We start from the raw sequence: 17,445 nt of genomic DNA on the forward strand, positions 1-17,445 counted from the left end.
CCAGGCCACAAGGACAGCCACCCTCCAGGCCTCCTCGGCACGCGCTGCCTCCGCCTCTGCGGACTTTCTGTGAATAGAATCACACCACGCACACTCTTTCCCGTGGCTTCCTTTACTCAGCGATGCATTTGTGGGGTCCGTCCACGGTGTTGTGTGCAGCTGGAAACTGCACTTTCATGAGTGTTTAGACTCCCATTCCGTGGACATGCTACAACTGATTTATTCATTGGACACTAGATGGGCATCTGGGCAGTTTCCAGGGTGGCCAGGAACATTCCACCACCTGTCGTGTGGACACAAGTATTCATTTCTATGGGTAAACACTTGGGATTGGAATTGGTGGGCGGGTTTCAGGCTTTTCAAGGCTCTCAGGTGATTTGAAACACGCAACCAGCGTGAAGAGACCACTGGATGGATCCCGCCCCCCAACTTCTCTCCTTTCTTTGCAGCTCAGAGGGAGAAGCATACCTTCTGGGACCCAGGGTGAATCCTCTGACCCCTCTGTGCCTTCACCCTGCCCCTCTGGATTTCCAGGACACCCTCAGCAAGACAGGAATCACATTGTTCGGAGAGATTTCCTTCATCGGTGAAGGTCACAGAGCACATTTACTAGGTCATGCCAAGGAAGCAGGAGCAACTTTCCATGTGGCAGCGGCTTGGCTCCGTGTCCTTCCCGAGAGACTCCCTATGTCCCTTTCTGACACACAGCCCAGAAGCTGCTTGACAGGACCTCTGCCAAAGGGAAACTGGAATAATGTTGATAGAGTCAGGCTTATCCTCAGTCCTCTAAAACCTGGAGATAAAAGGCAATCTTCTTTTGCAAAAATAATCCTATGATTAATGACACAGAAGCTGCACCTCGCTTTCTTTTCTAAGCTGATATTCCTCATCTAGGACAACTGCTTTGCTGTTTCTGCTGACAAGAGGGGAGAAAGCCCCACAACTGAATTCCATCCTGGGTGTAAGGGGGGCCACACACTGCTCCCAATCCAGCTGTTGGCTCAGCAGCCCTGGCAAAGGACTGAGGCAGGGCAGGTGTGAGCCTACTTCCCAGGAGCAGGTCTGAGAACACCTGCGCTAGGGATGCACTTTGACCACCGGTGGCAGCTTGGAGATGAAAGGGAATGGGGAAAACCAGGTGCCCTGCCTCCCGAGATGTCACAGTCTGCACCCAAGGACCCTGGCGCTCCAGACCCACACAAAGCCAGCTGCGAGCTGACCAGGGGCCTCTCTGGAGGAAAAGATGATCTTTTCCGATTCTACTTTTTTTTTTTTTTTTTAAAGATTGTATTTATTTATTTGACAGAGAGAGAGCACAAGCGGGAGGAGGGGGAGAGGGAGAAGCAGGCTCCCCGCTGAGCCAGGAGCCCCATGTGGGGCTGCATCCCAGGACCCCGGGATCATGACCCAAGCCACAGGCAGACGCTTAAGCAGCTGAGCCCCCCGGGGGCCCCTCTGACTTCATCTCTAATGGATCCTAACCAGGGCAGAGCAGGCAGGAGGTGCACAGCCAGAGGCCGCGACGGGCAGGAGGGAGGTTGCTGCAGGGACCCTGGAGCGGAGCCCCTGGTGCCCCCAGCGCCCCCAGAGCTGGCCTAGAGCGAGTGAAGAGGGGGGAGAGAGAAGCGGGGGTGGGGGACCCCAGGTGGGAGGGTCAGGGTCTGCCCCCCTTGCCGCCGTTATCCTTCAGTTCTGTGCTGGTGCCCCCAGCACTCGCAGCCAGGCCCGTAGCCCCCCTGCTTCGGCCAAAGCCCTCAAACCAGGGCACACCATGATGTCACCTGTCGCACTCGCGTGGGACAGGTGGCTCTTGACGCAGGCTCAGCTGGGCCCAGTGACGGAGGCCTGCGCTCACTCATGCCCCGTGAGCCCCCCATGGGGAGGGGAAGGATGTCCAGCCCAAGTCCAGCCCCCTCAGTGGCGGGGGGGCCCCTGGGGAGAAGCAGGGGACAGGTGTGGCTGGTACCTCCAGGCAACAGGCTGCCGTGGGTGCAGGACACGGCTCAGGTCAGAGGAGGGGAGAGCCCGGCCTGTAGGGCGAGAGCTCGGGGAGCCCACTTCAAACTCCAGCCTGGCCGACACCTGCGCCCTCTCGGGGCCCGGGGTTCTGCTCTGCTCTCTGCTGTAGCCCCCTGTAGACCTGGGGGTGCTCGGGGCCTGGTGCTGTGCTCTCTTCTGTAGCCCCCTGTAGACCTGGGGGTGCTCGGGGCCTGGTGTTGTGCTCTCTGCTGTAGCCCCCTAGACACGATAGGGGGCACGGGGGGAGGCCAAAAGAGGTCTGGGCTGAGATGGCCACGCAGGGCCCCCTGTGGGAAGTGGAGTTCCCTGGATCAAACTCCTTCCCCTCCCTCACCCCCACCAAGCCTTTATCTTCTTTGCTCAAAGAACTAAACAAACTGGGAGAGCTGGTCCTTGTGGGTGGCCGCATCCTGGGCGAACAAGGACCCCTCTGAGCTCTGCTGCCAAGAAGGACTCCTACCTACAGGCATCTCGGAAACTCCTGGGCCTTCCACCCAATAAGAGCTGAGAGGCCAAGGCCAGGCTGTCCCCGTCCCCCACTCTTGGCGGCCAGGACACTGCCCACGGCCCAGGTCTCTCTATGGAGCCCAGAGCTGGTGAGCCAAGCCCTTAGCTCCTTGGTTGACCGGCCCCACCCCGGTTAAAGGGCCCCAACTCCCCTCTTCCCTGCTCTCAGGCCTCCCCCACCCAGGCCTAGCTCTTGGGGTACACTAGAAAAGGCCCACGTCCTCACAGGGACGGATTTCAGGATCAAAGTGCTCAAGCTGACTCCTCTCGGGCACTGGGAAGAGTTGCTAATGAGCTGCCCCCCAGCTCGGTCTGGACGCTGCTTAGCCAACGTGCTCCTGCCCAAGCTGAGAACTCCTCCCTCTCAACTCTCATCCCCAACCCTGGTGGCTGCGGGCCCCTCCCGCCTTGCCTCCACACAGGGTGCGCTCAGATGGCTGTATTGCCCATTTATGTGGCTGTCTCCCCACTAGTCTTCCTTATTCATCTCTCACCCTTGGGCCACACACAGCTTCAGGCATGCAGTAAGTGCTCAATAACCGTGTCCTGAATAAACAAAGGCTCCCCGCTGAGAAGCTCCTCTGTGTAGTTGGTTCAGCAGCACTGGGACCTCGGGACCCAAACACAAGGCCTGGAGGGAGAGCAAGTCACTCCAGTGTGCTTCTGGCTGCCCTTGAGCCCTGGGTGGCCCCGGTCACCTTCTCTGGGTCTGCTCCCTTGTAAAATGGGGGCAAATCCCCAGTGACCTGCAGATCCTCAGGGCTGCTGTGGGGATCTGAGAGGCCAAGGCCTCGCCCCAGAGGGAGGGGGGGTGTCTCAGAGCCTTGCCGGCTGAGCCTGAACCCCCCTGCCCGCAGCACTGAGAGCTCTGCGTCCCCATGCGCCTTGCAGGGTGCCTAGACGTCCAGCTGTCCCGGGGGAAGCAGGCACAGAGGCACCCACAGAGCTCAATGCTTGAGCTGTACCTCTGCACCTCTCCCTGGGGCTGCAGCCAGACAGCACCGGGCCCAGCACCCCACCTCTCCTCCCCCGCCTCCGCGGAGGTCTGAGGCCAGAGCTCAGAGGCCTGCGGAGCGAGGACAGTCACCAAGGAGACAAACAGGACAAAGAGCCGAAGCATGGACGCTTAGCTCCTGGGATGTCCGGGGTTAGCCCGGGCTGCACGGTGGAGCAGGCGGCTGGTGCTGCGGGGGGCGGTGACCAGCCTGCTGCGGGCCTCACCCCACGGCGCCCCGCTGCTGCAGAAGCATCTGTGCGAGCTGCCACCCCTGGACGCAGGCACAGACCACTTTTTCTTGGCCGGCCACTTAGGGCCTGGCCCTTTCCAGACAAGAAGCTGGTCATTCAGGTCTAAACACAGACTGGCTTTCATTAAGAAACAGAGCACCCCTGTGCTCCTGGAGGCTGCCCTGTGCCGGGCCTGCCCAGGGAGGACCCGCAGGCAGCCCCAGCCACCCAGCGCCCCCACTCAGGGCTGCCAGGGGGCTCGGCTGCTCCCGGGACAAGTCCGCTCCGTCCAGCCATGGATACCACCCAGCGCACCCCATTCTCACCAGCCTGTGACACCCACCTCCGGATCCCTGTCTGTGGTCCCAAGCCTGGGGGAGTCGGGGCAGGAAGACAGAGAGGCGGGCCTGGAAACCCCTCTCACTGCTATGGGGGCTTGGAGAAGCCATTCCCTCTCTCTTGGGCCTCAGTTTATCTCTGCAAAGGGGCGAGAAAGCCTCAGCCCAAGAAGGAAAGCAGATGTTGTCTGAGGGGAAAAAACAAGGCAGAGTTAGGAGCTGGGTGAACTGCAAATGGCCACTGACCATCCTGTGGTCAGAGGGTCTCCTCTCCCAGGAGAGGCTGGCAGGATCATGGTCCTCAAAGGGCCGCCAGCCTCTCTGCCTCCCTCCTGCAAACACCAGCTCTGTGTCAGTGCTGTGTATACTAGGAGGGATAAGGCAAGCTGCTATCCCCGAAATGCCTGGCGGGGGAGGCAGACATGAAACAAATATTTATACAAATCAACACATAATTATAACTGTGTAATCTACGCTATGAAAGAAGAGCACAGTGTCCTAGTTGGACCCCTGTCAGGGAGTCCTGACTCAGCAGTGGAAAGCAGGGAGGATTTCCCTAAGAAGCAGTGGCATTTTGAGCTGATAGCCAATGTATGCTGATCAGATGGGGGGGCAGGTATTTGGAAGGAATTAGAAAGGGGTCATTGTAGAGGGTTTATGATGGGTGTGCAAAGGCCCTGAGGCCAGAGGTGTGTAGCATGTATGAGGCACCTAAACAGAGCCTTTGTGTCTAGAGGGTGGAAGTAGTGAAGTGGTGAACAATGAGGCTAGTGAGGTTGGCAGGGCCAGATCATGCAGGGGGAAACCCTGTAAGGGTTTTTGGTCATTTTCTTAAAAGCAGTGGGGAATCAATAAAGGGATTTAAACAGGGAAATACACTATCAACTTTGTATCTTAAAGAGATCACTCTGACACATAGATTCGCTTGAAAGTAATCCAAAGGAGGTGGGGAAGGGGGAGTAAAGGTAAGTATTGATGAAACAGGGACAATCTTCTATTGATGGTTATTACAGCAGGGTGATGGATACATGGGGATCCGCCCTACAACTCTCTCCTTTTTTTATGTTTAAAATTTCTCCATGGAGACAGAGCAGTTAGGAGACTGGATTCCAACGGAGAGATGATGTCCCGGACTTGGTGGCAGTGGTGATGGAGGCCAGGGATGGATTCAGGATATATATTTCCAAATAAAATCAACCTGGCCTGGTAATCCACTGGATGTGAGGTATAAGAGAAAAAATATCAAGTATGAGCTGAGATATCTGGCACAAACAAGTAGGATACTGCTCTGTTTTGCTGAGATGAAACAGGAAAATATATCGGAAAAAAAAAGGCATATTCGAAGAAACAATCTGAGTTGTCTTAAAGTTCTGTGAGAAACATTTAAGTGGAGATGTCAAGCTATTTAGGAGTAAGGAGCTCAGAAAAAAGGTCCAGGCTAAAGGGATAAAGTTCTGAGTTATTGACCCAAGAATGAGTCGGGAGCTAGGAAAGTCAATACACAAAGAAGAGAAGCTATCAACAGGGGTACCAAAACCAATTCAATAGAAGAAAGATTAGTGTTTTCAACAAATGGGACTGGGAAAACAAGATATTCACATGCAAAAGAATTAAGTTGGACCCCTAGCTCACACCATATATAAAAATAAGCTTAAAAATGTCAGAGCTAATACCACAAAACTTTTAGAAGAAAACAGGTGTAAATCTTTGTGACCTTTGATTAGGCAATGGTCTCTCAAGATATGATATCAAAAGGAAACAAAAAGAAAGATAAAATGAGCCTCATCAAAATTGGAAAACTTTGTGTTGCTAATGATATCATCAAGAAAGTGAAGACAACCCACAGAATGGGAGAAAATATTTGCAAATCATATATCTGATAAAAGACTAATATCCAAAATACATAAAGAACTCCAAAGATAAATACCGTGTGATTCCACTTATGAGAAGTACCTAGAGTATCAAATTCAAAGAAACAGAAAGTGGAATGGTGGTTGCCAAGGGCTGGAAGGAGGAGAAGGTGGAGACGTATTTAATGGATATTTCAGTTACGCAAGATCAAAAATTTCTGGAGACCAGTTGCACAACAATATGAATATGCTTAACACTACTGAACTGTACAAATGCACTTAGAAATGGTTAAGATGATAAGTTTTATGTTATGTGTTTTCCTTGACCACAATTAAAATAAAATTTTTTTAAGAAGAAATATTTTTTTTTCTAAGGATTTGAGGGAGAGGGAGAGAGTGTGCACACATGTGTGCGGGAGGTGGGGAGAGGGGCCCAAGGAGAGGGAGAGAGAAACCCAAGCAGACTCCACGCTGAAGGTGGAGCCGATCCAGGACTCAGTCTCACCACCCTGAGATCCCCACTGGAGCCCAAACCAAGAGTGCACCACCGAGGCACTAAAAAGAACTCTTAAAATTGAATGATACAAATTAATTAATTAATTTAAAAATTTTTTAAAATTGAATGCTAAAGACAAGTAATCCAACTAAAAATGGGCAAATGTTTGAAGACACATTTTTCTCCAGGTGATGTCAAGTGACCAATAAGGACATGAAAAGATGCTCAACATCATTAGCCACTGGAGAAATGCAAACTGAAACCACAATCAGATACCACTTGACGCCCGCCGGGAGACCATAACCAATATTAGGTGTTGGTGAGGACGCAGAGAAATTGAACCCTCTTATATTGCTAGTGGGAATGCAAAATGGTACAACTGCTTTGGAAACCAGTCTGGTGGTTCCTCAAACGGTTAACCATAGAGTTACTATATGACAGGGCAATGGCACTCCTGGGTACGCGCCTGGAGAGAACTGAAAATGTGTCCACACAAAATCTTGTACAAGAAGGCTCGTGGAATTATGATAATTAGCCCCCCAGAATGGAAACAGCTCAAATACCCATCAAGTGAGAAAAGGAAAGACCACGTGCTGTAGGACTCCGAGGACGGGAAGTGTGGAGAACTGGCAAATCCAGGGAGACAGGAGATGAGTGGCTGCCAAGGTGCTGGGGGAAGGGGAAATGGGAAGTGACTCATGTGCATAGGGTTTCTTTTTGGGGTGACGAAACTGGTCTGGAATTCGACAGTGGGGAGAGCTGCACAACTGGGGGAACACATGAAAGCCACTGAGTTGTACACTTTCAAAGGGTGGATTTTGTGGTATGTGGGTTAGATCTTGAGGAGGAGGAGGGGGAGGAGGGGCATCTGGGACCCAAAGAAGCATCACCACTTAAGGATCTGTGGGGGAGAGGCCCCCAGGGGACTAGGGGAGAAGGAGCCGAGAGGTAGGAAGAAAACTAGAGGCGGGAGTTGCCCTGGGAGCCCAGGAGGGTTTCAGGCAGGGAGGTGGAGGCCGGGCCCTGAGCCCCTGCACCGCAGGGACCCTGCTGGCCTGCTCCTCCTTGCCTCTCACCCAGGCTGGTGGGTGCCCCTGAGGCACCCAGCGGGGACAGGCCTCTGAGAGCCCCTCTGGTCCCCTGCGCCCCGCCCCCGGGGTCCAGCCTTGCCCGCATCCTCACCTGCAGAGCCTCCCCACCACCGGGGCGCCCACACCCTGAATGCCACACCTGGGGCCGCCAGGTTGCTGATGCCCCCAGCTGCCAGGGTCCCGGGGCCGGAACCCCAACCTGGTCTTAGGGCTTTGCAAGGCCTGGGACTTCTTCCTCCGGGGGGGGGGGGGGGGGGGGGGGCTCCAGATGGTCTAATGGGTGGAAACTTCCAAGGAACCCCTGCTCTTGCCCTTATTATCCCACAAGGTTCTGGAGGTTCCAGCCAAGGCACAAAAGCAAGAAAAAGAAAGAAAAGCTTTAGACGCTAAAAAGAGAGCGTTTTAAATTTATTTTTATTCTTTTTTTTTTTTTTTTTTTTTAAGTCAGCTCTATACCCAGCATGGAGCTTGAACTCACCACCCCAAGATCAAGAGCTGCATGCCCCACTGACTCGGCCAACCAGGAGCTCCCCGAAAAAGAGAATTTTTATTTGAAAGATGGTAAGATAAACTATCTAGAGGACACACAATCAACTGAAAAAAAAAAAAAAAAAGAAAAGAAAGTGGCCTAGCCATTCTTATATTTGGACACTGGGTTAGACAGGGCTGTGGGAGGGATAGACACATACTGAGCTCCTACGGAGCTTATTATTCTAGGGATTATAAGATCTACATAAAAGTCAATAGTTTCTCTATAGACCCATGATAAAATCTATCTATATTTATTTATATACACATATATATTATAAAATATATAAACGTTATAAAATATATTGGGGAAAATGATTCTATTCATATGGCAACAATACATATAAAACATCCAAAAATAAACTTTAACTATGTAGAAAGTCCACAAGAAGGGGATCCCTGGGTGGCGCAGTGGTTTGGTGCCTGCCTTTGCCCCAGGGCGCGATCCTGGAGACCCGGGATCGAATCCCACATCGGGCTCCCAGTGCATGGAGCCTGCTTCTCTCTCTGCCTCTCTCTCTTTCTCTCTGTGTGACTATCATAAATAAATAAAAAAATTTTTTTAAATAAAAAAAAAAGAAAGTCCACAAGAAGAAAACCACAGACATTTTTTAAATGACATAAAAGAAGATTTGAATAAAGTCGTCTTCTTGAGTGGGAAGATTCAAAGTTTTTAAAGAAGTGAATTTATTTCAAATTTAACGCAAGGGCTTGCCCTACCAGATGTCCGAACAAAGCGAGAGCAATCACAGCTAGAGCAATCAACATACCATGGTATTTACTGCCTTAGGAAAGATAAACAGATCCTAACAGGGAGTCCAGAACATGATCTATGGATATCTGAGAACTTAGTACCTGATAAAGAAGGTGTTTCAAAATAAGTAAGAGAAGAATGGATTGTCCAATAAATGATATTGGGGCAATTGGCTATCTCACACCATTCACAAAAATAAATTCCAAGGAGATTAAACATCCAAATATTTTCTAAATAAAGAACTAAAATAAAATACAGGAGGACATGAACATATTAGGAAAGATCTTTCTAAGCAAGATGCAAAATCCAGAACACATAAAAGATTTAATTGCATAAAAAATTAAAAACTTTGTATATCAAAATGTAATCAAAAATTGATATTTTTAAACATATAATGAGCTCATCCAAGTCAGTAAGAAGACTTAAACGATCTAATAGAAAAGTGAGCAAAGAATATTGAACAGGCAAGTCACAAAAGAAGAAATATTTCTCTTAACTATCTAATTGGTAAAACTTAAAAAATTATAGTGCTCAGTATCACCAAGGATGTATTACAAATCTACAGATCCTTTGAACCAACAACTCCATCTCACAGAAACTTGGTATAAGGAAATAGATGGACAAGTAGGCAAAAATTTATATTCATATGGTTAACAATTATATGAAAAAAGTGGAAATGCCTAAATACTATTTTATCAATATCATAGATTCCTGTGCAATTGACTAAAATAGAATATAGTTGCATGTGCTCATAGAAAAAAAGTCCAATATGTGTTGTTTAGTGAAAAGTAGGTATAGATTAGTAAGATATAATTAATCCATTTATAAAATTTAACTTTCTATACCTAAGGGTATTTATCAAACAACAGTGATTCTATCTCGTGTGAGAATTATAGGGTGATTTTTACTCTCTTTAATTTCTCTTTTATTTAAGCTTATTATAACAGGCATGTAATACTTTCAAAATCAGCAAAAACAATAAAGATTACTTTTTTAATATTTAAAATAAAAGGTAGATATGATATCTTCTTTTTTACTTATTAAATGCCAAAGGCCTAAAAGTTTAATAATATCTACTGTCGATCAACATGCTGATGAATGGGCAGTCTTACCCAATACTGCGTGGTAGGGCAGGGTGAGAAAAGGTACATACATTTCATATGTAGATACCCATCCCACCCATAAATTCAACCTCTAACAATCTATTCTTAGAAAACAACTGGACACAAATTTAAATGTATCAGAATGTTCACTGAACTGTAGTTAGAAGAAAAAAAGAACAATAGGGCATGAACAAATTGCAGTTTATTAATGGAATGAAAGGCTGGGTAACAATTAAACTGATATTTATCAAGTTATTTATTAAAACTAAATCTCTATGAAGCCCCGACTTTATTCTTTTTTTTTTTTTTTATGATAGTTACAGAGAGAGAGAGAGAGAGAGAGAGAGAGAGAGAGAGAGAGAGAGAAAGGCAGAGACACAGGCAGAGGGAGAAGCAGGCTCCATGCACCGGGAGCCCAACATGGGATTCGATCCCGGGTCTCCAGGATCGCGCCCTGGGCCAAACGCAGGCGCCAAACCGTTGCGCCACCCAGGGATCCCCCCCTGACTTTATTCTTAAAAAGAATACTATTACATAACATCGGGAAAAGCATTACATAGAACAGCATGCATAATAAAATATATGTGGGAAGGATGCTCACCAAAATTCCAACAATATTTTTCTCCATGAGTTGGAATTTTAGATGTTTTTAAAATTTTTCTTCTTTATACTTTCCTGCATACTTTGCCTGAATTTTATGATCACAATGAACTACTTTCATTTGATGGAAAGAATAAAAAGGAAGGAGAAAGAGATAGCAAGAAAAAGAAACAAGGTACAGCAATAATAATAAACACCTCTGAAACTCCAAATTCCTAACACCTTACTCTTCTTACGTGAAAACCCTCCAAATCCAACAGAAAAAGAAACCTTGATTTTTAAAATGGACTTTGCCAAATCCCCACATGTGATAAAACTGCACAAAACTAAACAAACACACACACACACACACAAACTAAACACACACACACACCAGTGTATGTAAAACCAGTGAGATCCAAATAAGGGGGATCCCTGGGTGGCTCAGTGGTTTGGCACCTGCCTTTGGCCCAGGGTGTGATCCTGGATTCCTGGGATCGAGTCCCATATCAGGCCTCCTGCATGGAGCCTGCTTCTCCCTCTGCCTGTATCTCTTTCTCTCTCTGTGCGTGTGTGTCTCTCATGAGTAAATAAATAAAATCTTTAAAAAAAAAAAAGCAAATAAGGTCAATGGGTTATATCAATGTCAGTTTTCTGGTTGTGCCATGGTGCTCTCATTATACAGGATGTTACACTGGGAGAAACTGGGTGAAAGATATGTGAGATCTTTGCATTACTTCATACAATTGCATGTGAATCTACAATTATCTCTAAATATAAAATTTATTTCAGAAGAATGAACTTTGAACCTTTAAAAGGAAAGCAGACCTAAAGATTTCTTAAAGCTAGGGCTGGATCCTTAGAGAGGCCTGGTCTCAGATTCTCAAAGGTGGAAGCACCGCAGGGGAACTAACTTTTGGTGGCATCTCTCTCAAGCCATTGCACAGCCTGAGAACCTTTGAAGCAGGCCAGATGTGGCTCTGTCTTATGGATAAAGAAAGGGAGGCTCAGAGCCAGTAGTAATAACTCAGGAGAAAGGAACTGAATCCAGGTCTTTCACTAAGCCTCTTCTTATCATTCTATCACAGGGACTACGTATCTGAGAATATACTTAAAGGAAAAAAAAAAAAACTCATTCAGTGTTACCTACAACAAGGAACTTGCTATAAGGAAATAAATAGTCCAGTGGATTAAAAAAAAAAAAAAAGGTAAAGTTGCAATCAGGTACAAGGGATCTAAAAATGTGTACCTACATGTGAATATCATCCATCAGGTGTGTCATGCAGAAAGTTCTGTTAGAAAGTTCTTTCCAACACCCAAATGGACCTTGTCCTAACTAATGATCCTTCACCAAGGAACAAACCTATGTCATCCTGTCCCTTCCTTGATAAAACTAGATCTCCACTGTTAGTGCTATATCTCAGTGACCAAATAGTTGACGAAAGGACATTTCTTTACAGAAAGATTCAAGCTAATAGATGGTGAAAAAGTGATAGAATTAGAGCAACATCATTTTAAAGTCCTAATGAATAATGTGTCTAAGGGAAATAATCATCAGTGGCCGCTAACATCCCCCAAGACAAAGAACTAAGTCTAATGATCCTGTGCTAACCGAACCCCTCCAGTGCTTAATACCTTCCTGAATCTGACCAACTCCAAGTTATAGGAAATACAGGGCTCACAGGAACATTTTGAACACCATCAACAAACTGGGAAATGGTATTGGACAAATAATCTGATTTTTTCAACAAATAAATTGCAAGGAAGGGGTACCTGATGGGCTCAGTCGGTAGAGCATGCAACTCTTGATGATCTCAGGGTTGTGAGTTCAAGCTCAATGCTGGGTATGGAGATTAGTTAAAAATTTCAAGGGAAAAAAAAAGAAGAAATGGAAGGGGGAATCTATATATTACATTATAGAGATAAAGATATAGAGATTCAATATGTTAACCAATTGCATAAACCTCATTCAGATCCTTATTAAACTAAATAAATGGTACAAAGACATTTATGAGACAATGGGGAAACTTTAGTTGCTAACTCACTGGTGATTCTAAGGAGTGACTGTTATTTTTTAGGTGTGAAAACAGTATTGTAGTTATATTTTTTAAAGACTTTATCTTTCAAAAAAAAAGACTTTATCTTTTATAGATATACACCGAAATAGCTCTGGATCAAATAATACCTTAGATTTGCTTCAAAATAATCCAGGTGTGAGAGAGGAGGAACATATATATGAAATAAGGCTGGCCCATAACTTGATAATTACTGCGTGATGGGTACATCCTGCTTATTATACTAGTTTCTCTTTTTATATACGTTTGAATTTTTCTGCAATAAAAGGATTTAATGATGAAAAATATAAGCATTTTTCAACCTGTTTGGTAGTCAAGGAAGCCCAGTATGAATATAAAGTCTGAGGTATTGTCGCTAGGTTGTTTTATTTTATTTTTAACTCTTTTTTAAAAAGATTTATTTATTTTAGAGAGAGAGAGAGAGCTGGTGCATGGGCCAGGGAGAGAGAGAGAGGAGAAGTAGCTTCTCCACTGAACAGGGAGCCCAACATGGGCTCGACCTCAGGACCCTGAGATCATGACCTGAGCCGAAACCAAGAATCAGACACAAAACCGACTGAACCACCCAGGCGCCCCTGTCAGTGAGTTGTTTTAAAATAACTTTTCTGGATAGTCCTTCTAAATTCAAAAAATATTTTAAAAAGCACTTTGTGTGGCTCTGGTTGGTACGGGCAAGTATTGAATAATCCTGTTAATGTTAACACAAAATAGAAATATTTAAATTTTTTTCTGAAGAGACAAAGAAAATCTTTATAACTGGTCCCAGTTGTTTGCTCAGACATACCACCCATGCTGCTGCTCTGACCCTAAGTCAGAGGAAAAGAGATGCCCATGAAATAAAAGGCCACTACGATTTTGACTGTTTTTAATATACCATCAATGTCCCACATCACCCTGTTAGGAGGAAAAGGAATTCATGTTTGATTTATTTATTTTTTAAAAGATTTTATTTATTTATTCATGAGAGACACACAGAGAGAGAGAGGCAGAGACACAGGCAGAGGGAGAAGCAGGCTCCCTGCAGGGAGCCCAGTGTGGGACTCGATACCAGGACCCCGGGATCACGCCCTGAGTCAAAGGCAGACGTTGAACCACTGAGCCACCCAGGTGTCCCAATTCGTGTTTGATTTAAACTCACTCTTTTTTTTTTCAAGATTTATTTATTTATTTATTTGAGATCTCTCTCAAGTGAGAGAGGGGGGATGAGGTAGTGCAGAGGAGAGGGAGAGAGAGTCTTAAGCAGACACCGTGCTGAGTGTGACATGGGGCTCCTTTCCAGGACCCTGGGACCATGACCGGAGCTGAAATCAAGAGTCAGACGCTTGACCAACTATGCCACCCAGGCGCCCCCGATTTAAACTAATTCTTTATGTGTTTCCTATTTCAGATTAAAATAGAAATAGTGTGGGGCACCTGGCTAGCTAGTCAGTGAGTGAGTGACTCTTGATCTCAGGGTTATAAGTTCAAGCCCCACATTGGGTGTAGAGATTATTTTACAAAGGAAAAAAGAAAAAAATAAATAGTGCCCGCCAGAAACACATCTGTTTCAAAAACTCACCATGTGATTTTCTAGTGGATATTAAACATCACCTGAGGAAACATGCGGTTAATTTAAGACTAGGACTTGAAGAGTGGCTCAAACTCCAAGGGTTATTAAAACTCCAGTCCTGGAGCACCTGGGTGGCTCAGTGGTTGAGCGTCTGCCTTTGGCTCAGGTCGTGATCCCGGGATCCTAGGACTGAGTCCTGCATCGGGCTCCCCGCAGGGAGCCTGCTTCTCCCTCTGCCTGTGTCTCTGCCTCTCTCTCTCTCTCTCTCATGAATAAATAAATAAAATGTTAAAAAGAAAACTCCAGTCCTAATATAGACCAAACAATTTCTTAACATTTACTTGAGACAGCAAGAGAGAGAGAGATGAGTATGGGGAGCGGGGCAGCGGGAGAAGAAGAATGAGAAGCAGACTCTTTGCCTAGCAGGGAGCCCGATGCAGGACTCGATCCCAGGATGCTGGGATCATGACCCAAGCCAAAGGCAGATGCCTAACCGACGGGGCCTCCAGGTGCCCCTATGACCAAACATTTCCAGAGCAGTAAAAATGTGTCGATGTGGTAGGGAGAAGGGAGGAAACAGCTTACCCTGTAGAGGCTTACATTCTTGGGGGAAAAAAATCCTTCCTTCTGGAATCTGTGCTACAGCAGGCAGGTAATCCTTGGAGGGAGGGGGGGTTAGCTTCTTATCACACAGGAATCTCTGTTCCCAGGGGCTTCTGGTCTCCCCCTCTTCTTCCCTTCCTACATTAGTAAACAGTTGGGGGATTAAACAAAGCTTCAAAGGTTGGTGATGACAAATGGTGCCAGATTGATGTCCTGCAGCCCAGGTGAAGAGCAGCACAATGGCCCAGACCGACTCCACGCCAAACTTACACTTGGCACCAGAGATAGCTGCAGTATTGTGGGGGCTTATTTTCACTTTTCAGGAAAGGAGACAAGCAAGTTATTTTCTGGTGTCCAAACTCAGACACTGGACACCAAAGTGGAATACTGTACCATTTTCGATTTCATGGGCCTGTGTGTGTGTGTGTGTGTGTGTGTGTGTGTGTGTGTCTGTGTTTATTAAGTAAGTTCTATAGCCAACATGGGGTTTGAACTCATGACCTGGAGATCAAGAGACGGATGCTGCACCAACCAAGACAGTGAGGTGCCCCTTGATTTCATGGACTTTCTATAGGGAGTCCTAGCAAAGAAGAAATTATGTGAAGAAATAAAATACCTCCAGAAATTGAGGGGAAATTGAGGCTAATTTGCAGAATCACTGAATGACATCATAGAAAAGGCCCTACGGGAGACTATAATCCAATCTCCTCACCTTATGATGATGGCAAAACAAACCCAGAGAGGGGACCTGACTCTTCCCCAAGTCTCAGCAAAATAGGAACAGCGTGAGGCTTAGAACCAACTTCTGATTCCCCGAGGAAGGCCCTTCATGCTGGTCGGGTGAACACAGTATGTGGCCTTCCGCGCCCAGGCTACATCTTAACCAGGTTAGGGACTGGGTAGAGCCCCCCAAGAGGTGCTAGTAAGATCAGGGGGAGCCTGGCTGGCATAGACTCATGTTGAGTACTCCCCACCTCACCTCGGGAATCCTGGGGTTGGGGGGGGGAGATGAGCTGGCGCACAGGTCTTTCTCTCTGCATGGAGCCTTTGGGGGGCTCACCTAAGTTCAGAATTTTGAAAGCCACCTGTAGTAGCATCAGGGCATGGACAGGGCCAGGGCTGTCCAGTCTAGGCTAATTCAGAAACCTCTCCCTAAGGCAAATCAGGAAGAACTTCCATTTGGTCCCTGCGGAAAGTCCTGGAAGCTCCGTGACAGCTTCCATCAGCTTTGCCCTCTAGACCCAGGTCCAGTCCATTTGCCCCAGAGATGCTCACCGCTGCCCTGGCCCTGTCAAACCCTCACCTGTGTCGATCAGCGTGGGCTGGACTCCAGCCAGCACGATCGGAGCACAGGAGAGGGGGTGTGCTGGACCCCTCACTACGGGGTCTAGTCTCTGAGAAGCGCTGGACTTTGGAGCCAGCTACAGGCGCACCTGGGGGAAGACCTCACAGACGGTCGGGGCGCCTCTCCCAGCGCTGGGAGCCTGATCCCCGCAAGGACGGGGCACCCTTACCCAGGACGAGGGGGGAGGCGAGCAACGAAAATCAGGGTACACGACAGCTGGGTGGAGGCCCACCGGCCTCTGGAAACAGGACAGGGGGTCCCCGAGGGTGCAGCCGGGCGGCCCGGGGCAGGACCCGCGCGTTCACCCGCTTCCCCGCGCCGGCGGCCCGGCCTGGCTGCCTCCGGGGCTCAGGCTGCGGCGCGGGGACCTGCAGCTCGCTCCGGCCGGTCCTCCCCAAGCAGCCCCGCCGCGGCGCCCAGGACCTCCGGGGGCGGAGACCGCACCCCTTGCCTACCTGAAGCAGCACCTCCAGCCTGCCCAGCCCCCGTGCCCCGTGCTCCGCGGCAGGAACGGTCCCTCCTCCCGATGCGACGTTGGATCAGTCTCCAGGCGGAGCGGCGGCCCCTGCAGCCCGGGTGCGGCCGAGTCGTGCCGGGACAGCTCCGAGCTGCCTCGGGGCCGCGGCGGGCCGAGCCGGCGGGAGGGGGTGGGGGGGTGGGAGACGCCTCCGGGACCAGCAGGGAAGCGCCCGACTTGGGGTGAGGGGCGCCAGGACGAAGGACTCGGCTCCGCTGCGGACCGCACGAATGGATGGACGGACGGACGGACGGACGGACGGATGGACAGCGACGCTGGCGGGGCCGCGCGGGCTTCCCCCATCCCCCGGGACGGAGCACGGGGCGCCGACGGCCGGGCCCTCTGCCCCCGCCAACACCTCGCAGCCCCCGGAGGCGCCCGGAACCGCGCAGCCCTGGGCATCCCTGGGCATCCCTGGGCATCCCTGGGCATCCCTGGGCATCCCTGCAGCGGAGCCCAAATTCCGGTGGCCCGGAGTGCCTGCCCCGCGGCCAGAAGGGGCCCAGGCGCCGACACCCCGCGGCCGCCTCGCCCCGCCGGGCGGCGTCCCCTCGCGCAGCCCCGGGCCCCCGAGCCCAGCCCGCGGGCCGCAGCCCCTTACCTGCCCGCCTCGGCGGCCTCGCCCCGGCTCGGAGCGGTCATCGCGGAGCCTCCGGCGAGCGCCAGGGACCCCGCGGCCAGACCGAGCGCCGTGCCCCGCCCCCGCACTCCCATTGGCTGCCGGCGCGGGACGGGCCCGCCCCCGCCCTCCCATTGGCTGCCGGCGCGGGACGGGCCCCGCCCACCGGCTGCGGGCGCGGGACCGGCCACGCCCATTGGCTGCCGGCGCGGGACGGGCCCCGCCCACTGGCCGTTCCTCCTCCT

At 49.3% G+C, this 17,445-nt stretch overlaps 1 protein-coding gene across 5 annotated transcripts in view; it reads right to left on the reverse strand.

Annotated features, from left to right (window-relative positions):
- Positions 1 to 17,258, reverse strand: part of GRAMD2A (GRAM domain containing 2A) — a 32,028-nt gene extending 14,770 nt beyond the window's left edge. For 4 of the 5 annotated variants that reach the window (XR_003145975.3, XM_025472283.3, XM_025472284.3 and 1 more), the window contains exon 1: positions 17,183 to 17,243. Coding sequence is in view for 4 of the 5 variants with exons in the window: in XM_025472283.3 (XP_025328068.1) it covers positions 17,183 to 17,223 (41 nt within the window). In the remaining variant the exon portion in view is untranslated. Of the gene's footprint in view, positions 1 to 17,182 lie in introns of all 5 variants that reach the window. The other variant, XM_025472287.3, reaches the window with a different exon arrangement.
- Positions 17,259 to 17,445: the final 187 nt, after the last annotated feature.

This window comes from Canis lupus, chromosome 30 (genome assembly GCF_003254725.2).
Source record: "Canis lupus dingo isolate Sandy chromosome 30, ASM325472v2, whole genome shotgun sequence".
NCBI classification, from domain to species: Eukaryota; Metazoa; Chordata; class Mammalia; order Carnivora; family Canidae; genus Canis; species Canis lupus.